The sequence below is a fragment of the Macrobrachium nipponense genome, chromosome 18 (genome assembly GCF_015104395.2).
Source record: "Macrobrachium nipponense isolate FS-2020 chromosome 18, ASM1510439v2, whole genome shotgun sequence".
NCBI lineage: Eukaryota > Metazoa > Arthropoda > Malacostraca > Decapoda > Palaemonidae > Macrobrachium > Macrobrachium nipponense.
The window spans coordinates 35,181,649-35,209,288 of NC_087211.1; the positions used below are offsets into that span (position 1 = coordinate 35,181,649).

At 42.8% G+C, this 27,640-nt stretch overlaps 1 protein-coding gene across 2 annotated transcripts in view; it reads right to left on the reverse strand.

Annotated features, from left to right (window-relative positions):
• Positions 1-27,640, reverse strand: part of LOC135196961 (guanine nucleotide exchange factor subunit Rich-like) — a 387,875-nt gene that overhangs the window by 302,630 nt on the left and 57,605 nt on the right. For both annotated transcript variants that reach the window (XM_064223819.1, XM_064223820.1), the window contains exons 4-5: positions 6,815-6,992; positions 6,514-6,647 (exon numbers count right to left, since the gene is read on the reverse strand). In XM_064223819.1, coding sequence (XP_064079889.1) covers positions 6,514-6,647; positions 6,815-6,992 — 312 coding nt within the window. The remainder of the gene's footprint in view (positions 1-6,513; positions 6,648-6,814; positions 6,993-27,640) is intronic.

Sequence of the window (27,640 nt, forward strand, 5' to 3'; positions counted from 1 at the left end):
TTTTCGTAAGATATGTGTTGTTGCAAAAGCTGCTTATACATAAAAGGCTTTTATAATTTTTAAGTCATCTTAGATATACATATGCACCCACTCAATTGTGGGGAAATTTACTACTGTTTCCTCGGATAGTTGAAATACTTTAGCATCATTCAAACACTAATAATATAATGCCATAAATACTAGGCTATACATATTTACATCGTATACAATACTACATACAGTTATATACACATACTTTTATATACAAAGTTAACAGTTATATACACATACTTTTATATACAAAGTTAATCATATGAGTAGTGATCACGACAGCTGTGCACTGGACTACGTACGTACTTACTTGGAAGATAAAACGAACAAAATTTTGTTGTTGTTAGTCGCCGGGATAGATTAACATTTTTCCAGAGATTAAAAAGCTGAATTTTGTTTTGAAGGTATGTCAACCGCGATATTATATTATTGTTTTCACGAAGGAATAATTATATAAAGAAAATTATTGAGTAATTTTTTGCCGTCAGCAGTCAGAAAATCACGAACATGGTAACGTTCAAACTAGTGCCATCCATGGCGTATGTCTATAAAATAGAACAGAAGCAGAGGGCAGTCATTGGATAACAGATCTCCATGGCTACCAACCAACCAATCAGGTGTTAGTTATATTACTCTGTAATTTCTTAGAATGAACGTTTACACACACGAAGCTAACGATGATTGTATGTGTTTTGCATACAGTACGTAGTTTTAGTTTTTTATTATTAGTGTAAGTATTTTACTGATTTCATGAAGAATAGAATGATTCCTTCTCATTACTTTGAATGCAAATGGCTTGAAGATTCTTCCGCGCAAAAAGAAGAGAAAAAAAAATTCCTTAGAAGATGATACCTATTTACTAACGCGGTTGACATACCTTCAAAACAAAATTCAGCTCTTTAATCTCTGGAAAAATGTTAATCTATCCCGGCGACTAACAACAACAAATTTTTTTTTTGTTTTATCTTCCAAGTAGTACGTACGTAGTCCAGTGCACAGCTGTCGTCTGATCACTACTCATATGATTAATTTTGTATATAAAAGTATGTGTATAATAACTGTATGTAGTATTTGTATACGAGTAAAATATGTATAGCCCTATATTTATGCATTATATCAAAGTGTTTTGAATGATGCTAAAGTATTTCAATATCCGAGGAAACAGTAGTAATTTTCCCCACAATGAGTTTGGGTACATATGTATCTAAGATGAACTTAAATTATAAACCTTTATGTATAGCTAGCTTTTGTAACAACACATATCTCACGAAAATTACTTATGTGAAGATGGTTTTAGTAGTACAAATGATAGTTATTGTATCGTTAAAAAATATCAAAGTGAAACGAAGTCGCAAAGTCGATTCTATGTCCATGTTTTTCCTAAACGCGTTGACTTAAAGGAGAACGTTTATTTTGGTTTTTTTATCACTGGCACAAACCCACCCATAACAATGCAGTGTATGTATGATAATTCTAAACTATTATTCACTACCAAAATAACGATGATATTTTGTATTGAAAATTACTGTTACGTATATTCCAAACATTATTACTACGTAGCATGAATAGTACTATCAAAAATTTTCGAAAGATAATCTTGCTGTGAACGCTACCATAACTTTGATTTTCATATACGTACGTACATTTTTGTCAGCTGGCTGGCCTCGCATAGATAAAATTGATTTCACTGATATGGAATTACTCCACGAATAGCCTTTTTATTATGAAGATATGACGATAATATATAATGGTAAAAAATGCTTTTATGTATTTCGTTTACGCTTCGTCGCCAATAACAAACAGCAATACTTACGATAATCTATGACAAATAGCGTTGTAAGACTTCATTGTTCAGGGCCTCGCATAGATAAAATTGATTTCACTGGATATGGAATTACTCCACGAATAGCCTTTTTATTATGAAGATATGACGATAATATATAAGGTAAAAAATGCTTTTATGTATTTCGTTTACGCTTCGTCGCCAATAAACAAACAGCATACTTACGATAATCTATGACAAATAGCGTTTGTATGACTTCATTGTTCAGAGAAGTTATATACGAATACTGCCAAAAAATAATGAAGTTCGAATTAATTTTAGCCTTAATGTTATTACTACTGTAATATCACTACCACTACTATTAAAATTTCTAAAAGTTTATCAAAACAAAAAAGTCGCTTTGAACGCAACCGTATACATAAACCATTTTCGTATGTAAAGGTATATGCTTACACTTTTTGTGGCTGGCCACTCCGACGATAAGTTGAGTGCAATGATGTGGAGTTATTCTTCGAATAGGCTATTTATTATGACGATATGACTATAATATATATGGTAAGAATGGTTTTATTACCTTTATTGTCAGTTAATTACATAATGTGAATGTTTGTGTACTTTGGTGGTTATCGCACTGCAACTACGCTTAGCCTACCAATGAACGTCGTACATAAACCTTGAATAGGCTATTTATTTCGAAGATAGGACAATAATATATTAGGTGAGAATGGTTTTATTACCTTTTATTGTCAGTTATATCATTATATGAGTCTTTAAATGAATGTTGGTAGTTATCGGACCACGGCCGAGGGTTAGCCTACCGAAAAACATCGCATACGCAACACAACAAACCCGTGATGCAGCGATTCATACCATGATGTAACATGAGAAACGGTCCAAGAAAAAACCCCGTGATTACTGGATCCGTGAATACTGATCCGTGAATAAGCGATGCCCCACTGTAAACCGTATTAATTTAGGAAATTTTGTAAGGATTTCACTTGACCATTATAGCATAAATTTCGGTATGTGTCTATGCCTTGCCATACCGTAGTCCTAAGGCGATTTGTTCCTAAGCGTGGTAGGAGCTAGAAGCTTAAAAGTCATACATATATTGCTTATCACTCAACGAGATCCATATAATTCATTCGATTGACAAACAATTCAAATCGTTCTCATCATAATAGATTTATATCTAAAAATGCACACCGATGGGGAATCTTATGTTGAAATAACAATTTCATACCCCCATGGGATAGCGCTCTCGTCTAGTTGCGAAAAAAAAATGTTCGAACATGACTTTATCACAAAAGTTATCGAATGATCTCTAATATTAGAAGGCGCTAAATCGTCGCCTGATTCCGAAAGGTGGATCGATTAATGTCATTCCTCATTTTGAATAATTCTACCAGAAGGCATTATTACGAGGATCTTCGCCAATTTCATTCATTTGAAGTTCTTCTATCCGTCGAGGAACCGTAGGCATAAAAAGGGAGAAACACTGTTTTAGGATGCCTTTCCAATGGCTATTCCCTGGCAGTCTGGGACGCTCTACAGAACCTGCCGAGGGGACGGCCTGACCGGTGGGGATTCTCTGAAACCTCCTTACGGTTTTCGACATTCCTTTTCCTCTGGGCTTGTGAGCTTGGAAGAGGTCTAGACCTGAGAGCGAGACAGAGCCGATCAGACGCACCCTCCATGTAATGGGGGAACACTATATTCACTTCTTACGTTCTAAGAGTTCGCATTTGAAATATATCCAAAGTCTACAATTTGCAAATATGATATTGTAGATTCTGCGGAGTAAGAAGGTGATGAGGATGCAACAACTACTAGTACTGTTACTACAATAATTGCTCGTTAACACAAGAGCTAAATAAAGCTTCTAAAAGGATAGTTACTTTTCTGACCTCCCCAACTAGGAAGAAAGATATACATTTCCTCAATCAAACTCTAACACTATTTGTATTAATGAATAAATATTAAGTAATTCCCTTTCATGAAGTATACGTAATTCACTTTCGTGACAGGTGGATGAGTGTCTACCGAAAACTTTCGGTAGTTACACGTCACTAATCTTCTTCTAAATTTTCGAATAATTTTATCAAAAAAATTCTAAAAGTTAACAAAAGCGTATGCCGAACCAAAGATCCATTACTTCCCTGTAAAAGTTAGCCCAGACGATCGATGGCGATGAGACACAAAAATCCATCAGGAGGAACTGCAAAACGTTGTTTACATTCAAGACAGAAAAAATATGAATTAGAAAACGGGTATGGTTCCTATTCCCGCCACCCAGCGGCGGGGGGGTAGATCACCTGACCTACCTGCGCGTGTGCCGCGAAATTCGAATTTCTGTCGGACGACGAGTAATAGCTATGTATATATCTGACAGGTAAGTTGAATGTATAAAAACTTATAGTACTAACTGTAGTATACAGTAATCCCTCGCTACTTCGCGCCTCAAGTTTTGCGCCCTCAGTGCATCGCGGATTTTTCAAAAATATTCATAAAAAATTCAAAGTTGAGAAAAAATGGTGCAGACGCTAGCAGAAGGCAGAGTACATTAGAACATCAGGTATCAACACGGAGATGGCGCGTAACTCAAAATCCACCTCTCTGATTCGCTGGCCATCTCGGCTCCTGAATCTCGCAAGCTGATTGGCCGAGCCGCCGAGACACGTTATCCAGCATCTCTCCCTGCCCAGCGCCCAGCGAAGGAAGACCGTATTCATTGTTCTCTCGCACTCGTGTAGCTACTCTTGCCGCGTGAAAGTTTTAGCTGTTCTTTTGTGCTTTTTTTGTGCAAAATAGTGCTTGTGACGCCCTTGAAAATGGCTCCTAAACGTCCTACAGCCTCTACATCCTCTGGTGAACCCAAGAAGAAGAGAAAAATAATGACGGTGAACGAGAAAGTGAAATTATTGGACATGTTTAAGGCAGACAGTAGCTATGTCTCTGTTGCCCGCATGTACAGACTGAATGAATCAACGGTTCGCTACATAAAAAAAGACTAATTAAAAATCCGTAAAACTGCCTCAATAACGGTCTCCAAGGACACTAAGCGCGTTGTGACTCCTCGTAATAAGAGGATTGTGCAAATGGAGAATGCGTTATCAGTGTGGATAACGGACTGTCGTAAAAAGAAGGTTAGTCTCGATACCAACATTGATAGAGGTGAGTTATGTATCTTGTTATAAGAATACGTTATTATTTACATATACATGTACACAAAAAAAATGTATACTACGCATTTAAAAAATAGGGGGGACCCTACTTCGCGGTTTTTCACTTATCGCGGTCGGTTCTGGTCCCCATTAATAGCGATAGGTGAAGGATTACTGTATTAGTACGTACTTTAGAAATTAAACAAAGTTTCTGAAGGGATATCATCTTTGAAAAGTGCAGCAATTTTGTGAGTGGGTATCACATCTTATAAAAATACATATATGCACTAACCATGTATCCATATACAAAAATAATATATTTTTAATGAATATTTTATACAGAAAAGCTTCAAAATTTAAACATTTGCATAATAATTTAAACATAACCACTTCTGCAGGGTTTTGCAGTGCTTCTGGAGGGTTCACAAATGTTTGCGGTATTGTGAACAACTCGTGTATGATAATTAGTTAAGTTCTGATGAAAAGTTCGCGCTATTGTGAATTTGCGCAGATCAAATAGGGTAAGTTTAGAAGTTTAGGGTATTACTGTAGTAATATGAAAATACATATAATATTATTGGATGCAGTGAAGTAAAGCATAACTTTTTAAAAGATCCATGGAAAAGATGTACAGGCAGTCCCTGGCTTACGACGTTCCGAGGTTACAGCACTTTTCAATTATATTCATTACAAATTATTTCCCAGTTTAAGGCGCATGTTCCCCAGGGTTACGGCGCTTACAACGCCGATCTGGTGGGAGAAATATGACTCCAAAGAATGCAAAATAATCAATATTTGAAGGTTTTTTGGATGAAAAATGCAATACAAATGGAATTTACATAGTTTTTAATACACCAAAAGCATTAAAAGTAAGGTTTTCTTAGGATTTTTTACGATTTTCCGGCTTACAACAATTTTTGGCTTACGACGCGTCTCAAGAACAGAACCCCAGTTGTAAGCTGGGGACTGCCCATATATCCATTATGTTTATATTTTATCTTACAATACTAATATGTGATTATTTTTTACTCGAATTTTATATCTCATGTATGATGCCACCCTCTTAAAATTAGCTCCAAAATTATGTCTTCAAAAATTGCATGATACACGAGTATATACGGTAATAACATTAAACACAGACTAGAATCTAATAAAATAGCTTTTCTGTATTTCTGCCTTAACTATATATGGGAAGATTTTGAATTATAGAAAGCTCCATAAAAATACAAAGAATTACACTGGAAATTAATAATAATGGACTTTAAACTTATAAAGCCCGTATTATACTACTACTACTCAACAGTACTGCATTGGGTAATCATTAAATTACTTCAGGCCAAGATGGTATGGTAACCTTTTTAAATACTACATATCTACATCATTTTACATGTTGACTTGCTCTAACCTGGTGTCCGAAGCATAAGCATAATAAGCCCTATAAAAGTGCCTGAGGATGATATTAAAATTTATATACAAAATTACATCTTTATGGAAAATTTAATAACTAGTAGGTATATATTGTCAAGCATTACTTACATTGGGATCAAACTTCAGTGTAGATGCTGTAAGAAATGCTGCTCGACCATCACTGAGAACAACAGCAAAACCTCCAACTAAAGGGGAATACTCCAAGTCGACAACATGTACACCAGGTGTATCAAGAGGAACAGCTAGAATGGAGAAATATCATTAAATAACATCCATGAGCAAAAACTACAATTCTCTGGGAGTCCTGTAAAATGAATAACAAAGTACATCTAAGTGTTACTAGTACAATTTCACAATGATCCATTCAAAATAGCTGTAGTCAACTAGTCCTATGGGAAGTCCTACATACCTTTCATCACAAGCTGATCATCGCAGAAGGGAACACGACGTAAATCTATGCAATAATCATAATTAAGAGACCCATCCCAACGAAGCCTCTGGATGTGTCCTGTTCCTGTGGCTACCATCAGTTCATCACGAAGACACACAAGGCCTGTTACACCCCCCTGCACTTCAGTTTCAAAGGCCTGGAACAATGGGAGGCAAAAATACTCATTTCTTACAACCTAAAGCTAATATCAAAAATAGAATAAACATCAATCCTAAAAATGCATGTGCTGGCATGTGCTGTAAAACAAAATAAAAAATGGAAGCAGATTTATACAAAATCCACTAAGAAAATGATGGTACTAAGTCAGCATCAGGAGAGTTTGAGTTTACTTTCCTCACATACAATATGCAATGTCCAAGGGACTAACTACTTATGCTAAAATAAACTAAAGTATACTTTATTTGAAAAGTGTATTGGACTTCACAGGCAAACTCAATGAGTACTTGAGTTTTGAAGCTAAAGAAAACATCAAAGCACATTTTCTCTGCTTAGCTGATCTTGGTAAACCTGTATGAATACAAAGTATGTGACTCGAATAATTTCAAAAGCATCTTCTGCATATTTAATGAATTCAGGACAGCTTAAACATGATACTGTGCACAGGAAGTCATTATCATGCGATTAATAAATCAACCTCAAAAACTGAGATGGTTCCTGTGACTGCCATATCAAAACATTACAGAAAAATATATTTTCATACTGAAATTAAGTTTCATACATATATACCTACCAAGCAACTACATAGCTGAAGTATCTACCTCATACAGCAACTTATATGAATTTTGCGGTAACACTTTTTAATTGTTTTACCTAGGTGACAGACCCTGCTCACTACTGTTTTATCTAGGTGACAGACCCTGCTCACTACTGTTTTACCTAGGTGACAGTCCCTGCTCACTACGGTTTTACCTAGGTGACAGACCCTGCTCACTACTGTTTTACCTAGGTGACAGACCCTGCTCACTACAGTTTTACCTAGGTGACAGACCCTGCTCACTACTGTTTTACCTAGGTGACAGACCCTGCTCACTACGGTTTTACCTAGGTGACAGACCCTGCTCACGTATGGTTTTACCTAGGTGACAGACCCTGCTCACTATCGGTTTTACCTAGTGACAGACCCTGCTCACTACTGGTTTTACCTGAGGTGACAGACCCTGCTCACTACTGTTTTACCTAGGTGACAGACCCTGCTCACTACGGTTTTACCTAGGTGACAGACCCTGCTCACTACTGTTTTACCTAGGTGACAGACCCTGCTCACTACTATTTTACCTAGGAAACAGACCCTGCTCACTACTGTTTTACCTAGGTAACAGACCCTGCTCACTACTGTTTTACCTAGGTGACAGACCCTGCTCACTACAGTTTTACCTAGGTGACAGACCCTGCTCACTACTGTTTAACCTAGGTGACAGACCCTGCTCACTACTGTTTTACCTAGGTGACAGACCCTGCTCACTACTGTTTTACCTAGGAGACAGACCCTGCTCACTACTGTTTTACCTAGGAGACAGACCCTGCTCACTACTGTTTTCTGTAGGTGACAGACCCTGCTCACTACTGTTTTACTTAGGTGACAGACCCTGCTCACTACTGTTTTACCTAAGTGACAGACCCTGCTCACTACTGTTTTACCTAGGAGACAGACCCTGCTCACTACTGTTTTACCTAGGAGACAGACCCTGCTCACTACTGTTTTACATAGGTGACAAACCCTGCTCACTACTGTTTTACCTAGGTGACAGACCCTGCTCACTACTGTTTTCCCTAGGTGACAGACCCTGCTCACTACTGTTTTCCCTAGGTGACAGACCCTGCTCACTACTGTTTTACCTAGGTGACAGACCCTGCTCACTACAGGAACACAGCACCAACAATACAATAACCAGAGAAAAACAACACCTTCACCTATACTTATATATTGAAATTACCACCAACCGCACCATAAAAATTGGTGGGTACTCAGGTAAACTCCCTCCTCCAATACCATGATCGTCAACAATAAGGGTCCCAGGGTACTGGAATCTTTAGACGTTGTTTCCACATCCCCAAGATAAAAAGTAGCAAATACCGACTTGCACTTCCAGTAAGTCAACAAAGTTGCTATTAATCTGACTTCATGTGCCTTTACATTCACTAATCTGCAATCCTACTCTGCTACTTGAGCATGAGCTTCTTTTATAATATTTAAGTGCTTACAGGGAAGGGCATTCTTTCTTAATCTTCCAGTCCTAGAATTCCTGATAGACTTAATTCTAAAGGATCAAGGTCATGGTTTACAGGCATTCTCATTTTTAGCAAGAAAAGAGTGCCACTTTAGCACTACTTGTCTAAATTGCATGAGCCAAGTTCAGTGTTCCTCTTCTTTGTATCAAAGGATCTAATTAAGTTGTCCGAAATATCTTGATTTGTGGATAAATCAATACCTCTGTGCCAGAACACAGAGGAAAGCATAGCTCTGTATCCTTTAATGGTAGAAGAAAATCCTTTTGTTTCCTTCAAAAATAAAAGGAAGTCCTCAATCTCTCATAAAGATGGTTTTAGTAGATGAGATTCTACTGCTTTTGCAACCAGTTTTGGAAGTACTGTCCACTTGCTTTGGTATACAGTGGTGCCCCCGTATTCGCAGGGGATGGATACTAGCACCCCCTTCCCCAAATAGCTAGAACCCACTAATAGTTGGAAGAACTCCATAAAAGGCTTAAAATGGCCTGTTTTGTTAGTTGAAAACTCGAGAGAAACCAACTAAAAATATTTATGCCTGGTTTTTCAATAGTTATATCACAAAAAGTGCATTTTTATAATGAAACTGATTAAAAAAAAAACAACAGGAATTTGTGTATATTCCTTATAGAAAATTACTGCCCCATAACTTCCACAGGTCTAGACAAACTACAGCGTCCGTGGTCCCATTCTGTGGGGAGGACTTGCATTTGACAGCTCAGCTTATCCACCATTACATTTAGCCACTCCCTTGGATAAACAGATCACTGGAATTTGGTCTGCCCACAGCAGGAAGTCTCTCGCTGCTTGACATAGAGAGAAGGAATGGGTCCAACCTTGCTTTTGAATAGTATAGGCTAAGGCTGTGGTGATGTCAACATGGACCACTATTGTCTTGTTGCGTACTAGGAGGCAAAACTCTGAGGGCTTAGTGGAACTGCATTCAGTTTTCTTACGTTGATATGTCAGCCCTACTGATCTGGAGTCCATGTCTCAGAGACTTCTTGATACTCTAACAAGGCTCCCCAGCCTATATATATCTGAGGCATCTAAATAAAAGTTTAGGTCTGGGTTCAGAGGATGAAGGGACTTCCCTTTTGACAGCCACCAATACAGGTCTGATTTTATCTCTGGGCTGATTGGGAAGACGTGAAGGTCAGGGTGTGTTTTCCTCTTCCAGTTGGCCTTCAGGTAAAACTGAAAAACTCTATGTAACAGCCCAAATTTTATAAAGGTTTCTATGGAGGCCAGAGTCACCAAATAGCTCATCTACTGTTGAGCCTAGCAAGACAAAAGGGCTAGGAATTTTTTGGACTGTCTGAAGGCAGTTGATATTCTCTTGTGGGATGGAAAAGCCTGAAAAAACTTTGAGATTCAGTATCATCCCAGATAGAGGAATTCTTGAGATGGGGTTAACCGAGACTTCTGAGGGTTTTAAAAGAATGCTCCGCTCCTGGGTCAGATAAAATAGTCTTGTGCATGTCCTCCATGCACTTGTCCTCTGACGAGGATCAAAGTAGCCAGCCATCTAGGTAAAGACTCACTGCTGATCCCTACTAAGTGGTGCCATCTCGAAAGAGGAGCAAGAACTCGAGAGAACACCTGCGGCGCTGTTGAAAGGCCAAAGCAAAGGTAAACGGGTAATTTCATTTTGGAAGACAAACCTCAGATATTTTTCTGGATACTGGATAAATTGGAATATGAAAATAGTACACATCTTGCAAAACTAGGGTTACCATCCAGTTGCCATGGTGAATGAATGTAAGGACCGATTGGCTTGTCTTCATCTTGAATTTTGTCTTCAAGACGAAATGATTGACGGCGCTTATATCTAGGACTGGTCTCCAACTCCTTGATCTTTTGGAAACCACAAAAAGATTATTGTAAAATCCCTGTGCCAGTGATCTGAACCTCCTCCACTGCTCTTTTCTGTATGAAGGAAGAGACTTCCTCCAGAAGGGCCTAATTTTTCTTGGAGCCTGTTGATTATGTTGTCAATTCTATGGAAGAGGTGACTAATGGTGGGTTTTTTTCAGGATAGAATGCTGTAGCCTTCCTTCAGCCAAGGTTCTACTCCTCTTATTAGCCACTTCTCCCAAACTCCCAGGAGTCTGGCTCCTACTGCTACATGGAGCACTTCTGACTCACTTTTTCTGCACTGGCCTGGCAGAAGTCTTTCTAGAGTTCATCGATGCAAAGCAGACAGATGGACAGGACCTGAAAGACATTCTAGTTCTCCCTCCATGAAAGGGATGTTGCTGGAAGAGGGGGGAAATAGTTTTGGATTGAAGAGAGGAAAAGGATTCCTTGGGGCACCCTGACGACTGGGTTGGCAAATCGTGAGCTGCCTTTTTCTGAAGATCTGTGGCTATTTCCTTCACCGTATCTTGAGGGAAGAGGTGATTTTTGTCCAGTAGGAGCACATCAGAGCTGACTTTTGCAATTGGGTACCCCCCTTGGATGTGAAGGAGCACCATAGCCCTTGTCTCTGCGTACCCCAAAGGGAAAAGGGGCAGAAAGCTCCCACAAGCCATCTCTAATGGCTTTGTCCAAGCAGGACAAAACTCTGAGCCGGTCCAGATCCTGATGATCCTCTTCTTGGCCAATGCGCCCACTAACCAATCAAGGACACTGGGCATTTCAAAAGCTTTAAAGATGTCTTTGACCAAATGGTCAAGTACTGTGGACGAGAACATAATGTTGGCTGAAGAGAAAGCTGAACGACAAGACAAGTCTATCAAACCAGAGAAGTCCCCTTGGGAGGAGGCAGAGACTCCATAAGAAGAAGTGACCCTGGTCATGTATGACTAGTACCTCCTGAGGATTAGTCTAGCAGGAGGAAAAGCGAAGGACACTTTACCCTGGTCACTCCTGCAGAAAGCTAAGAACCATCTTGGAGACATGCACTGTCATCTGACTGGGTTCCTCATTAAGAATTTCAAGGTTGGTGAAGATAGGGCTGCTGGGCAAAGGGTGGGAAGTTCACCATCAAAATACCTCGCAAATCCTAAAGGTGCTGCAGGTTCTTGTTTTGTTTTTTCTGAAGAGATCAAAGACAGGTTGTCATCCTGGACAGATTTAGGAGTGGTAGGAGCTTTCTCCCGAAAGTCCATAATTTGTGCAAAATGATATTGTTATGATACAATAAAGTTTGTTCATACTTACCTGGCAGATATATATATAGCTGTATTTTCTGAAGTCCGACAGAATTTTAAAAACTTCCGACACACGCAGTGGTCGGCCAGGTGGTTAGTACCCATTCCCGCCGCTGGGAGGCGGGTATCAGGAACCATTCCCATTTTCTATTCATAATTTTTATTTATTTCCACTGTCCCCTGAGGGAGGTGGGTGGTACTTGATTATATATATCTGCCAGGTAAGTATGAACAAACTTTATTGTATCATAACAATATCATTTTGTTCATGAAACTTACCTGTCAGATATATATTTAGCTGAATCCCACCTTTGGAGGTGGGAAGCGACAGAATAGAAGGATTTTGGGAAACAAATGCATGCAGATGATTTACATCTTGGTTCCACCTGTTAGCATAGCTGGCTTCGTGGTTACTGCCACGTAAGTCTGCTTGTGCTACTAGAGTTGCCAGCGAGGTAGAGACCAATATAGCTGGTGCACTCCAGATGATCTGTCAACAGGGACGAGACCACGACGTGACTAGACCATATTGACCATACCATGAGGGCTAAGAAGTAAAATATATATATATAATATAGATATATATATATATATATATTATATATATATATTATATATATATATCACCACCTGACCAACCTAGCCAAAGTTAAGGTGTTTTAACTAAGGCTTAAGAGTTAAGAAGTCGCCGTTGTTGGTGACTAAAACAACTAAATTAAGAGCTCTTCCTAACCATTTTCTACAGGATAGGATGAGTGGTACTTCTTGCCCCCAAGATTGTGTCTGCAGACACGTATGGCCCTAGCGGACAGCAGATCTCATATGCCATCTTCACATCTCGCATGGAGTGTGAAGTGCACAGAGTTGCTTCGCTAAAACATAGTACTCAGGATGTTGCTGAGTGCCATGCTCTGTTGAAATGCTTCCGAGGCCGCGCCCTCACCTCGTGAGCATTCAGATAAAAAGATTTCAAATCTTTGTGCAAACACAAGAATGAAGGAGCATTTTTGAAAGAACTCCTTAACACTAAAGCCAGGGTGTTCTTCGATATGGGCAAGTCTGGGTCTTTTTCGGAACACTGCAGATTGCCCGCCTGACTTCGACTTTCTTGAGTTTTTATGTAGATAAAACTTGAGAGACCCGACAGGGCACAGGACTCTCTCTGGCTCCTGCCCACTAACTTGTGCCATCCTTGCTTCCAAGCTCCTGGCCCAAGGACAAAACGGGTTTCCATTCTTAGGCCACAACGGAAGGCTTAGAGAGCACACCGCCCTTGTGTTCTCTAAAGCCAAAACTTGTGACGATGGCTTAAAATTTCACTAACCCTCTTTGTCGTATCTAGGGTGGTTAGAAGAAGGCCTTCCTGATCACATGCAAGAAGTTAACAGGTAGGAGAGGTTCGAATGCTTTGACATCAGAACTTCAGACTACGTCTAAGTTCCATATTGAAAGCTTCGATCTGGACATGCACAGTCAGTCCGTCTGTACTAAAGTCAGGTGACCGACCAGTTGACCAGTCAGACGAATCAAGGACAGCAAGGCTGGTACCCTGAAGACCATAAGGCCACTATTCTTCGCTGAAGGATGAGTGTCTGGACTGCCTGGGCGATTCAATCTAAGCAAACCTTGGGGGTGTATCAACGCAACCCAACGTCGTCAGCAAATCAACTCCTGACTCGAGCTTCTGGTGCCAGGAGAAAGGAGCGAGGAGCAAAAAGGCGATTCAGTCCCGAAGGAAGAATGCCTGACAGTCCAACCTGGTCTCATGTTACACGATCATCGGGGGTGTATAAACGCAACCGACTTCGTCAACAAGAAACTCAGGGCTACTATATGTCGCCTGATCTCGCACGAGTGTCTGACTCCGAGAAAACAGGTGAGACAAAAAGTAGATGGTGAGCGAGTTTCGAGATTCCACAGAACTCAAAGATCGTGAAGGGCGTTTGTTGTTTGACAGACGCAAATCTCTGAGCCCAAAGGCAGTCAACAACATATTTGCATATTCTTTAACAGTTGTGACTGCCAGCTTATCCCATTCTTCAGACGGAAATGGAAGACGGTAATCTTATTCCTGTCAAGATCTCGATAGTCTGAACGTAGTCAGACTCAGAGCGGAGAGGGTTATAGGTACCTTTCGAGTTAGAGTACGACCGACTCTCTCGGAAAAGGTCCTTGGAAAGTGAACTAGGAAGTAGTGACCTCTGTGAATCCAGGATCCTGAAGGCCAACATGGGGCGATCAGCGTCATTGTCGCTCCCTGTGACGTCATAAATCCTCTTATTACGTTTCCTAAGCGATTGAAAAAGGGGAAAAGAGACTAAACATCCATCCCCGTTCAATATCATAGGATGGCATTTAATGTACCGATCCCGGATCGAGAATAAGGGAGCAGAGAAGAAGAAGCCTCTTCGTCCTCAACATATCGAAGAGAAGAATGAAAGGGCGTCCCTAAAGTCTACACAACTCTCAACTTACTTCTAAAGAAAGATTCCACTCGGAAAGTGAATAGTTGCTGCCATCGATCGAGACGATTCGTACGGACTTTTGCAATCCTGTAACGAACCTGTAGAGGATCGTTACATTCTACGCCTGTTGTTATAATAGGCTCTTTCTCGTACACTCGAACAAGGACCGAGAGAAGATACTTCTTAAGATATGAGAGAGCTGTGGAATATCAGAGTTGATCTGGACCACTGGTTCCACCAAAAAACTCGTTTCGAGGACTGGAGGGACTACCGAATCGCTTTTACTTCTTCAGATTAAGATCCAGGACATCTGAAACCCTATCCAGATGTCCGGCACTTCTTTCTATCACCTCAGGTGATAGACACGCACTGAGAGATGTTCAGAATCATTCCTAGATCTAGAATAATATTTCAGTTTCCCGGTAGGAAAAAAAAATGTGGTCTGAATTGCAGTCTATTCGGGGAAACAAACTTCTTCAGGAAGGAAATGGTCCCCAGCAAGCTCATCCATTCCCTCCCCGAGTATGCTTACTTCCCTAATAAGGCTGCGCTTTGCCTAAGCATGAGAGCAAATAAAAGTGCAATGTTGCGGTAGACTCGTAGTTCCATACCGTGCGGTAACGAGCACCGAAAGGATTAAGAGATAACTCTGTTGAACATAGTAAGGCAAAACGAATGCAACGTTTATTCATTCACGTAAGAAATCCCCTCAATCTTAGGCTAAAGTCCGTGATTGTAGGACAGAGATACAGTTAGTCAGTCAATCCCGCAGGAGAGACGTAACCGTCAGCACAAAGATACGGTTAGTCAGTCAATCCCGCAGGAGAGAGAGACATAACCTACAGCGCATGACAGCGCACGATCTGTTACTGGGCCCTGGCTCGGTTGGACTGGAGGACAGACACAGCGTGACAGCAGCAGCCAGCAGCTTACGAACGTCGTCTCTTAACTTTATGTCTGGGTTGCCAGCTACCCTATTCTACGAAGAAATAGGTCCGTTATTTTTTGAGCAGAAAGACTCTCAAGCTGGTATATTTAAGCGAAACAGAAAACGCTAAATATATAGATGCGTTTGTGTCGTCAGAACACTACCATACAACGGTAAAAGATAAATCGGAAACTCCTGGAAGGCTGCAGGGAGTAACGATTAAATGTCCTTAAAATAATAGACAATAGACCTCTCGGTTGCCATCCGAAGAGGTAACTACAGCAAGCGTATATGACTTGAACCAACCAGAAGTAAATAACGCAAGGCAAAATATGAAATTATATCACAAAGTTGTTCATACTTACCTGGCAGACATATATATAGTTGAATTCGGAAATACAGCTACATACATACCTGACAGGCAAGTTTCATGAACAAAACTTAAGAGAATCGAAGCAGTCAGCTCAAGCTTCTTATGTTATTGGACATAAGCGTTCATTGACGTAGTCTACAAGTCTATTTCTTGTACGAGTCTGCGAATGAACGAATGAGAGCTCTTCCCGAATCTTGTCAATAAGACTTATTCGCTTACGCAATATCAAGTTAATGAGATGTTTTGTCAATGAGAACTAACCCATTTACGGACAAAGAGATATTTTGTCAATGAGGGGATACCACTTACTTGACAAAACGAAAGTATATTGTCAATGGGGAAAGTCACTGAATTGACAAAACGTAATCCAGGAAGTCGAGCATTTAATTTTTCCGATTCCCGTCTCAAACGAGGAAGGGGCAAGAATCCTGTTAAGAGACTGGGCTTACGGCAGGTAGAACGACGATGTTCAATTCGGCAGCGTAGTCCCGACAAGAAACTAACAAAATATATCATCTGAAAAACCCTTTTCAGATGGGCTAAAAAGCTTGCAAAATTATCCTGGGAAGAGGAAGAAACTCTCCAACCAGCTTCCTCTCCCGTATCACAACTAATGCCTGCTAAAGCTTAAAATTTATTGGCAGTATGGCAAAGGAAGTCCTGTCTTGCGCTTTCCTGAAGAGCGTCCTTTTGATGAGTGCCTTTGCAAGAATCCTACTGAACGTTGCCGAGAGTCCTGACGTGCAGGACATTGAGCCTTACATACCCGTAACTGCCTTATCGCAAAGTCTTGACTGCGGTAGTGGCAACTTAAATTTATTGGCAGAATGGCAAAGGCTGCGGTAGAGCAAACGAGATCTTCCCTTGAGCTTTCCTCAACTCATCCACACCTATGCGAAAAGCAATATTAATTGACAGAGACCTCTTGAATTCACGAAACCCGATGTCTTGCTGGGTTTCAAAAGAAGAAGTTGTCTGTTCACTTTAAGCTTCCTCCGAAGCACTGCCTACTTCACATTCTTGCAGGTGAGGTAGAAGGTATCACCGAAGGTAGAGGTAAAAATTCTTTAGGCCCAAATCTGAAACAAGAGCTTGAAGAGTTCAACAGAAACGTTCAGCCAGGCGACACACCTGGCATGCGCTGGTGCACGCTCGGCGTCCACTGGAGCGCGCTCGGCGTCCCACTGGCGCGCTGCGCTCGGCGTCCACCGGCGCGCGCTTGGCGTGCACCCGCGCGCGCACCTGGGTAGTCCATCCGAGCGTCCGCTCTCAAAAGCTTCCTGCTACTATGACTTCTTTTACGTATTTCTCGGTGGAAAGACGGACACGAGTTCAGGCGACGTTCGCCTTCTTGCTTCTCACTGAAACGCATAACGAGAGAGAGAGAGAGAGAGGGACGTGAAGCGTCCTTTTCTATAAAGCTTCTATTTAGAGGGCGCGAGTCCTTCCGAAAGCTCCAACCCCTGCACGGGGAGGACGCTTCGGAGGACGAGAAGCAATCTTTCAGGATTCGTGCACGCGCACGCACTTTGGCAGTCTGGGGATTTTCATCAGAAACTGCCGAAGGCACGCCAGATCGGTGGGGGTTCCTTGTAACCCTCCTTAGGCTTTCGACATGCTCCCTCCCCGGGTCCTGGGAGTCAAGCAGAGGTCCCGGCCTAGAGGCGAAACGAGGCCGATCTGACGCACCCTCCACTACACAAGGGGTATCACTGCCTTCTGCACTTCACTTTTACTCTAAAGCAAGCACTTTCGATTCTAAGTTACGAATCGAAAAGAGTATCAGAGAAAGGGCAATTTCTCTACAGACACTGCTTAGGGCCCGAAGGCAACACTGCAGGGTTAGGAGTAACAATTACAGAAGTAGCACTTCACAGCAATGAAAGGAGAGCGAGCACCTCTCGTAGACATATTCATAGCCCGTAGGCCATACTACAGGGTTAGGCAAATAAAGTCTACAGGAAGGTTAGCAGGTCACTACCCTGACTTTTGTTACTGATTAATTGCGTACATACGAATCATACGTCTTCCTTACGGAATTAGACATGTTTACTGATTAATTGCGTACATACGAATCATACGTCTTTCCTTACGAATAGAACAAAGTCTCACACTCCTTACATGACAAATCTCAACAAAGAAGCAAGACCCATACCCCTCGTACATACCAAGTGCGGATCTACCGAAGCTTTCGTAGCCACAACCCTATCTTTGCAGACAACCCCGTCTGAAACTAGCCTAACTAGATTCAGATATTATATGCAAAAATGAATCAAAATCAATCAATTTAAGATAGTGTATGCCTAGCCACAAATCCCACAAATCCAAGTAAATAAATCAAAAGACAATTAGGATACTTAGCGGCAATGAAGTTTCCAAAATCCTAAGACGGAGGTACTGAAAACAGTGTTTTCAGCACCGGCGACAGAAAATTATGAATAGAAAATGGGAATGGTTCCTGATACCCGCCTCCCCAGCGCGGGAATGGGTACTAACCACCTGGCCGACACTGCGTGTGTCGGAAGTTTTTAAAATTCTGTCGGACTTCAGAAAATACAGCTATATATATATCTGACAGGTAAGTTTCATGAACAAACTGACATTTAATACGAAGGACGCAGTCTGAGATGATGAACCAGATGATGGGCGGCCGGGAACAGGCACTGGGCTGCCCAGGAGCTGGTGCCAGGCACTCCGAAACGACAATGCAGAATGTCTGGGAAAACAGAGTGCTTGAGAGCCAGGTGTGGACACTTCTGGACACCAGTTGAGCAGACAGGTGAGATTCTCCAAACAGTCAACGATGATGGGTGTGGGCACTTGTGGACAAAAGTCAAGCAGACAGTTTGAGACGTTCTCCGGCTGGTCCACACTGACAGTTGTGGGCACTCGTGGGAGCAGACAGGCGAGATGAACAACTGGAGGGCACTGATGGACTGAAGCGGACATATAAGGGTCCACTGCATAACTGCATGAAGGTCTAGGACTGAAAAGAGACTGCTTGTACTTCATAACAGGTACTGACTCCCCATCAGTTCCGCACCTTGAGTGCAGCTTGCCGAAAAGCGTTTCAGAGGTCATGAAGAGTCCAGGTAATGTGTACAGTGTTTCCTGTCTACTTGCAATCGTCAGAAAAACTTGATGACAAGCCATATACACTCCTGAACAAGCCTTTTCAATGGCTGTCTACCAACACCTGGGACTGTGCAACAGGTGCGGTAGAGGGGGCAACTACCTGTGGGCAAACCTCCTCGGCCTCCCTTGGACTTTCCGTAAGTCTTCTCCCAGGGTTACGGACCTGGACAGTGACCTCAGTCTAAGAGAACTGACAGGACGAGTCACACCTCCTCCACTTGCACTGCACTATCACTTTGCACTTTCTCTGTGAACACTTTTTTTGCATAGTCACTTGAATAAAAATTCCCCAACTCAGCCACAGTACTTGAAACTAAATTAATCTTCACATCAAATCTAGCCTCAATAGTAGCAATGGTATTGGATTGGAAACAAGGGAGCCAGGCTTGGGAGTAGAAGGATGTTCAGTAGGAGGGCCAGTATTAGAAGAGGAAGTAGGAATAGGAGACAAAGGGAGAATAATGGAGCTATTACACTCAAACTAGCTCTAAGCTAAGAAAGCATTTCTTGGCTTTAAGAGCTGCCATCCTCTTTCTATTTCTCTCTAACCTGTATAAACGAGAGCTCAAAAGTTTCCATTGATTATTATTCCACGTTGCACATTCAAAACAAGTTTTATCCATACGTACTTCAATCTTGCCCCCTACATTCAATGCAGATTGTATGAGAATCATGTCAAACTTTAATTAACTTTGGATAACAGCGTACCCTGCTGCAACAGCTAACACTACAACAGTTAGAATCTGATATATTTGTTCAAAAACTGGTCCAAATTCTTACAAAAGACTGACTATAGTCTGCACTAAACCAAAACAATTGTATTTTACCAATAATATGAAAAAACAACGCGAATTTCACTAAAGCTGCTCCAAATGGCTGCAATGTTTACACCATTGGAGCAGAAATGAATTTTTTGATGGCTGCCATGTTTGTCCTGGTGTTCCCCATAGTGGGTAGGGTCTGTTACTTAGGTAAAAGCTGAGAAGTGCTAACCGTGAAATTTAAAAAAAATTGCATCGCAAGGTAGATAATTTAGCTATGAATTACTTAGTAAGTTATAAATCTGAAACCATGATTTCTGTAGACCTCTTTCTAGAGTCCTGTTTCAAACATTTTGGTGCTAACAGGCAATTAACAAGAGAAGTATCAACTTCAATCAATTAGTTCTATCACTCACAACTGACTGAACTCAAAATGAAGTTATCTAGCAGTTAAATGCTCTGTCACTGATATCATGGCTCTAAAATGAGTTTCATGCCATTTGTTGGTAATTAGAGAGTCCAGCTTAGAAACCAGGGACCTCTAATAGCATAAATCTGCAAAATTTAAATTATTTTCATAACTTTGCATATGCTAAAACAAAAAAGGTGTTTGTCAGTGTTGATGGCTTTACCTTTACCCTTCTTTGTGCAATGAGTTTGTGAGAATGCTGTACGTACATACTTTCTTTTCATACTGAGCATAATCATGTTTTCTATCTCTCCCTATATTTTCCAAAAACTGATTTCTCGAAAAATAATTTCCCAACCCAGTGCGCTTTGAGGAGTATCTAGTACTGGCTGCTGGAATGTTGAAACCATTTACAAGCAAGAGATTCATTATTGAGATACTATTAAGCTGCTTCTTTGCGCTAAATTATTTCAAAGCAATGTGTGCTTTACAAGTTTACCAGTTCAATGGATACTTCAAATATGATTCTTATAAAAAATGTGTTCTATTCAGCATAAACTTACTAAGCAAGTTCACAAGCTTCTTAGCTTGTTACATTAAGGCTAAACTTAAGAATAAATTATTTTCCTTTCTCTTGTGTTTTGGTCATGTGATTTAGCTTTGAATTACTGCAAAACTTCAAGATTAGAAACTGGAATTACCCAATCAATGCAAATGTAATGCCATTGAAACTTGTCTCAGGACAAATGGTTCAATCTCTTAAAAACAAAGTATATAAAAATGATATTGTAATGATACAATTCTTAAGTTTGTTTCATACTTACCTGGCAGATATATATATAGCTGTATTTTTCCGAATCCGACAGAAATTTAAAAATTTAAACACTTACGACACACGCAGTGGGAGTCAGGTGGTTAGTACCCATTCCCGCCGCTGGGAGGCGGTATCAGGAATCATTCCCATTTTCTATTCATAATTTTTTATTTCCACTGTCTCCTGAGGGGAGGTGGGTGGGTACTTGATTATATATATCTGCAAGGTAAGTATGAACAAACTTAATTGTATCATTGCAATATCATTTTGTTCAATATATAGCTGAATCCCACCTTTGGTGGTGGGAGTAGACAGAATAGAAGATTTTAGGAAACATATATATGCAGATAATTGATATCTTGATTCCTTACCTGTTAGCATAGCTGACTTCGTGGTTACTGCCGCGTAAGTCTGCTTGTGCTACTAGAGTGCCAGTAAGGTAGAGACCTATAAAGCTGGTGCACTCCAGATGATCTGTCAACAGGGCGGGGCGAGACCACGACGTGACTAGACCATTGACCATACAATGAGGGCAACGAAGTAAAACAAACCACCTGGCGTAGCCTACAAAAGTATCCCACATAGACTAAGCTAATGGAAGGGAGATCCGCCGCAGGCGGTCAACCCCACAACCATAACACAAGTTAAAAACTCCCCTAAACCATTAAAGGATAGGATGAGCGCTACCTTCCTGCCCCCAAAACAGTGTCTGCAGCGACGTATGGTCCGAGCGAGTAACAATTTTCGTATGTTGCTTTCACCTCCGCAGGTAGTGTGAAGCGAACACCGAATTGCTTCGCCAATAAGTGGCGCCCAAAATATCTTTGATTGCCATATTTTTGTGAAAAGCCACCGAAGTAGCAATAGCCCTCAACTCGTGGGCTTTCACTTTCAGAAGCTCCATGTCACTTTCACTCACTTTTCATGGGCTTCCTTAACCGTACTTCTTAAGAAGAACGCCAGTGCATTCTTCGACATCGGAAGATCTGGTTTTTTTCACAGAGCACCACAAGTTCTCCGAAGAACCTCTGCATGCTCTGGTTCTCTGCAAATAAAACTTGAGAGCCCTGACAGGACACAGGACTCTCTCAGCTTCAGGTCCCACTAGCTCCGACAACCCTTTGATCTCGAACGTCCTCGGCCAAGGGTTTGGAAGGGTTCTCGTTCTTTTGCTAAGAACGTAGGAAAAACTTAAGGAACAAACTGCACTATGATCCTTGAACCCAATATGCTTGCTTATGACTTGAATTTCGCTAACCCTCTTCGCCGTCGCCAGAGCGGTTAGGAAAATGGTCTTCTTAGTAAGATTCCTAAGCGAGGCTAAATGGAGCGGTTCAAATTGACTCGACATGAGAAAACTTAGTACCCAAGTCTAGTTCCACGATGGTACTTTCGGTTGGAGAACTTCACAGTCTCAAATGATCTAATGAGATCATGAATGTCTCTATCATTCGCTAAGTCGAGTCCTCTATGCCTGAAGACCACAGAAAGCACGCTTCTGTAGCCTTTAATCGTGGGAACGGCTAGTTTCGCTTCTTTCCTAAGGTGAAGAAGGAAATCTGCTATCTGGCTCACAGAGGTTGAGGTGGAGGAAATGCCCTTCCTTCTGCACCAACTTCTAAAGACAGCTCACTTTTGATTGGTAAACTGCGATTGAGGAGGGCCTCCTTGCGGTGGCAATCGCCGTTGCCACAGGTCTTGAAAAACCCCTCTCTCTGGCCAACTTCTTGATAGTCTGAACGCAGTCGGACTCCAGAGCGGGGAGGTTTTTGTGTACTCTCGAAGTGGGGCTGTCTGAGTAGATCTTTCCTTAGGGGCAGAGTCCTTGGAAAGTCTACTAGGAAGGACATCACCTCCGTGAACCAGTCGACCGCTGGCCAGAAGGGGGCGATGAGGGTCATTCTCGCTCCTTCTGATGGCAGCGAACTTCCTCATTACTTCCCTGAGGATTTTGAATGGGGGAAAAGTGTAAAGTCTAGTCCCGACCAATTCCACAGTAGGGCGTCTACTGCCACTGCTCCCGGGTCCAGAACTGGGAGCAATACAGCGGAAGTCTCTTCGTTCGGGAAAGTTGCGAAAACGTCCACATGAGGACGTCCCCACAGCTTCCATAGCGCCTGGCATACTTCCTGATGAAGGGTCCATTCCGTCGGCAGAAGCTGTCCTTGCCGACTGAGAAGGTCCGCTCGCACGTTTTCCACGCCTGACACAAATCTTGTCAGAATCGTGACGTTTTGCGACTTCGCCCAAATCAGGATATTCTTCGCGATGGCGAACAGAGAAGGAGAGTGAGTTCCCCCCTGTTTCCTGAGGTATGCAAGGCTGTGGTGTTGTCCGAGTTTTATCTGAACCACTTTGTTGGAGACTTCCTCTTGGAAGAACCTTAGAGCAAGGTAAATCGCTGAAAGTTCTTTTAGATTGATTTGCCAGGACACCTGTTCCCCTCTCCAGTGCCTGACACTTCTCTCCCTCCCAGTGTTGCTCCCCAACCCGTGAGGACGCGTCGGAGAACAACACTAGGTCGGGGTTCCGAAGCTTGAGCGAAAGTCCTTCCGCAAGCTTCTTTGGATCCAACCACCATTTGAGGTGCTTTTTCACTTCTTCCGTCAAAAACAAGACCTCTTCTAGATCCTGTTTGCGTGACCAATTGCTTGAGAGGAAGAACTGAAGTGGTCGGAGGTGCAACCTTCCCAAAGAAACAAACTTCTCCAGTGAGGAAATGGTCCCCAGCAGACTCGTCCCATTCCCTCACCGAGCATGTTTCCTTCCTAGAAAGGCTGGACCACTTTGTCTAGGCATTGAAGTTGTAGCCCCTGGGACGGAAAAGCCCGAAAAGCCACTGAGTCCATCTGAATCCCCAGATAGACTAAGGATTGAGAAGGAGTCAGATGCGACTTTTCGAGATTCACCAGAAGTCCAGGGAACCTCGCTAACAACAGAGTCGTGTTGAAGGTCCTCCAGACACGGTCTTGCGATGAGGCTCGAATAAGCCAGTCGTCTAGGTAGAGAGAGATCCTTATTTCCGCAAGATGGAGCCACCTCGCAACGTTCTTCATAAGAACGGTAAACACCATCGGCGCCGTGCTGAGACCGAAGCAGAGTGCCCTGAATTGGAAAACCTTCCCTTTCAGGACAAACCGCAGGTATTTCCTTGATCAGGGATGGATGGGGACGTGAAAGTATGCGTCCTGAAGGTCTAAAGAGACCATCCAATCCCCCGGTCTTAAGGCTGCAAGCACGGATTGAGGTGTCTCCATCTTGAACTTCTGCTTGGTAACGAAGCGATTTAGACTGCTGACATCCAGAACGGGGCGCCGCCCCACCCCCTGACTGCTTCGGCACTAGGAACAGACGGTTGTAAAACACCGGAGAACTCCGGTCGAAGACCTGTTCCACCGCCTGCTTCTCGATCATTTGATCTAGTAGATCGTGAAGCACTTTCTGCTTTTCTCCCTGATACGAAGGAGACAAATCCTTTGATGTCGAAGACAGCGGGGTAACATCAGGAAAGGAATTCTGTACCCCTTCTTGACGATGTCCAGAGACCAAGCGTCGGCACCTCTCTCTTCCCCCATGCTTTCGCGAAATGTAGAAGTCTGGCTCCTACCGGTGGCTGTGACTTCCCTCTCACTTCTTGCTCTTGGAAGGAGCGGGAGTCTTTGCCTCTGAAAGAGCCTCTTCCTCGAGGGGCTGGCTGCGAGGAAGAAGCAGATCGAAAGGGCTTCGATTTCTTCAAAGCAGAGGACCCAGAAGACGAAGTAGTAGTAGGCTTCCTAGAAGACTGTGCCAGAAGGTCTTGGGTTGCTTTCTCCTGGAGACTGGCAGCTATGTCCTTTACCATAGACTGGGGGAAGAGATGTTCTGAGAAAGGAGCGAGAAAAGAAGATCCGCTTTTTGCGCTGGTGAGACCGACTTTGCAGTAAAATTGCAAAAAAGTGCTCTCTTCTTAAGCAGATCCCGTGCTGAAATGAGCAGCCAATTCCTCAGAACCATCCCTGACGGCCTTGTCCATGCAAGACAATACACTGGACAGCTCCCCCAGACTGATGGAATCAGAACTCCTGGACCTGGCATCCAATACTCCTAGGCACCAGTCAAGAAACATTAAAGACCTCTAGTGTCCTGAAGAGGCCTTTAAGGTGAAAGTCTAACTCACTATGCATCCAAGAGACCTTAGAGGAAGACAGAAAGATCTTCTGGCGGCATCCACAATACTACCAAAGTCTCCTTGAGCTGAGGCTGGAAGCTTAACTCCGACGTTTTCTCCCGTCTCATACCACATACCAGCTTTGCCACAAAGTCTTGAAGGTGGTAAAGCGAAAGAAGTCTTGCCTGAAGCTTTCCTCTTTTCCATCCAATCATGGACCTTTCGAAAAGCTTGCTTCGTAGAAAGCGATTTCTTCATTTTCACAAAGCCCGAGATCTTAGTAGCTTTGGATGACGAAAACTGAGAGGGAGGAGTACGTGGAGCTTCAGGTTGGAAAGTGTCTGCAAAGACTGACTGTAGCAAACGAGTCAAAACCTTGTAGTCCGTCGAAACTGGAGCCAACTGCTGTTCTTCGTCCACTTCGACGAAAGCGTCACTAATTTCCTCTTCAGACACTGGAGAAGTCGGAGGAACGTAAAGAAGAGTCACGACTTTCTTTCTCAAAAGAGAAAGAGCGGCGAAACAGGAAGAGTTCCCGCTTCCCGCTTGCGCTTGCGGAGGTGGAAAACTGACGTCCGTAGGCGCGCGCTTGGCGTCCGAAGCCAATCTACTGGCGCCGACTGAAGCGCGCTCGACCGCAACAGGTGTACACCTGGCGTCCACTGGCGCGCGCCGAGCGTCCACTAAAACGCGCTGAGCGTCCACTGGCGCTCGCTTACCTTGCACCGAATCACGCTCGGCGTCCACTAAGCGCGCGCTTGACTTTCACAGAAAGCGCGCTCGGCATCTAAAGAACTCGCTTCTTATCAACAAAGTTTCGTAGCAGCGGAAACAACGCTTCACGAGAGCGAGAAACAAATTTCTCGCCTCCTCTAGAAAGTTGCTGGGGAGCAGAACGAACTCTAGAGGGAGACTCAAACAAGAGAGAGAGACGAGCGAGGAGAGGGAGAGGGAGAACGCCTCGACCTCTTCACAGGAAGATTGTCATCCTTCTTACGGCGACGTGGAACAGTCTCTCTCGAAGAAAAAACATCTCGAAGTTGCTGCTGAAGAGACTGGAGAATCTTGCTTGTAGGTGAAGCCTCCTTTTCTGGGGAGGGGCTGATCCTGTGAGCAGGCGAGTGGCGAGGGGACGCCTTCTTCCTACTCCCATGCAACTGCCACTTCACACACCTTAGAGCGACTGCGGCGCTCGAAAGAAACATCTAGGAAAGACTCCGCCTCCGAATAATCCTTACACTTCTTCTGCGAGGAAAAGCAGCAAACGCACTATCAGGCGACGAGCAAAGTTCCGGAGAACAACTTGGACGTGAAGCGTCCCGAACGCGAGCCGTCCTTTTTCAGCGGACGTGATGCGGTATGAGAGCTCCACCCTTCGCGGGGAGGAAGCTTCAGAAGAAGAAAAGCACTCCTTGAGAAGACGTGCACGCGCACGCTCCTTGGCAGTCTGGGTAGGTTCGTCAGAAGCTGCCGAAGGCACACCAGATCGGTGGTGGTTCCTCGTAACCCTCCTTCGACTTTCGACATGCTCTCTCCCCGTAATCTGGGAGTCAAGCAGAGGTCTAGGTCTAGAGGCGGAATGTGGGCCGATCTGACGCACCCTCCACTACACAAGGGGCACTTTCACTGCACTTCTCTTCACTTTTGCTCTCCAGAGCTAAACACTTTTGATTCTAAGTTACGAATCGATTCAAGAATTAGCGATAAAGTATTACCTTCTACCGACACTGTTTCAGGGGCCGGAGGCAACACTACAGGGGTAGGAGCATAATCTACAGAAGGAGGGTTAGCAGGAGAATCATTAAAATCTAGCCTACCTGAAACACTCCTGGAGGAAGACGACCTTAACCTATCTCGCTCAAGTTTCTTAAGATAGGTTTCATACGCCTTCCACTCCGACTCTGTTAATCTTTCACACTCCTTACAACGACTTTCAAACGTACATTCATTCCCTCTGCAAACTTTACAAACAGAATGTGGGTCCACTGAAGCTTTCAGTAGCCTACCTCTACATTCGGACATAGAACAAAATCTAGCGCTAGCAGAACTAGACCCTGACATCTTGATCAAAGAAAAATCAATACCAAATTCAAATCAATCCAAATCAACGTGTGCCAAGCCACCGATCCAATTCAGATACCAAAGAAAAAACCAAAAGGGATACTCAAGTAGCGTAGCTAGTAAGTTTCCAAAATCTGGACGGAGGTGCTGCAAACAGGTGTTTTCAGCACCGGCGACAGAAAAATTATGAATAGAAAATGGGAATGATTCCTGATACCCGCCTCCCAGCGGCGGGAATGGGTACTAACCACCTGACTCCCACTGCGTGTGTCGTAAGTGTTTAAATTTCTGTCGGATTCGGAAAAATACA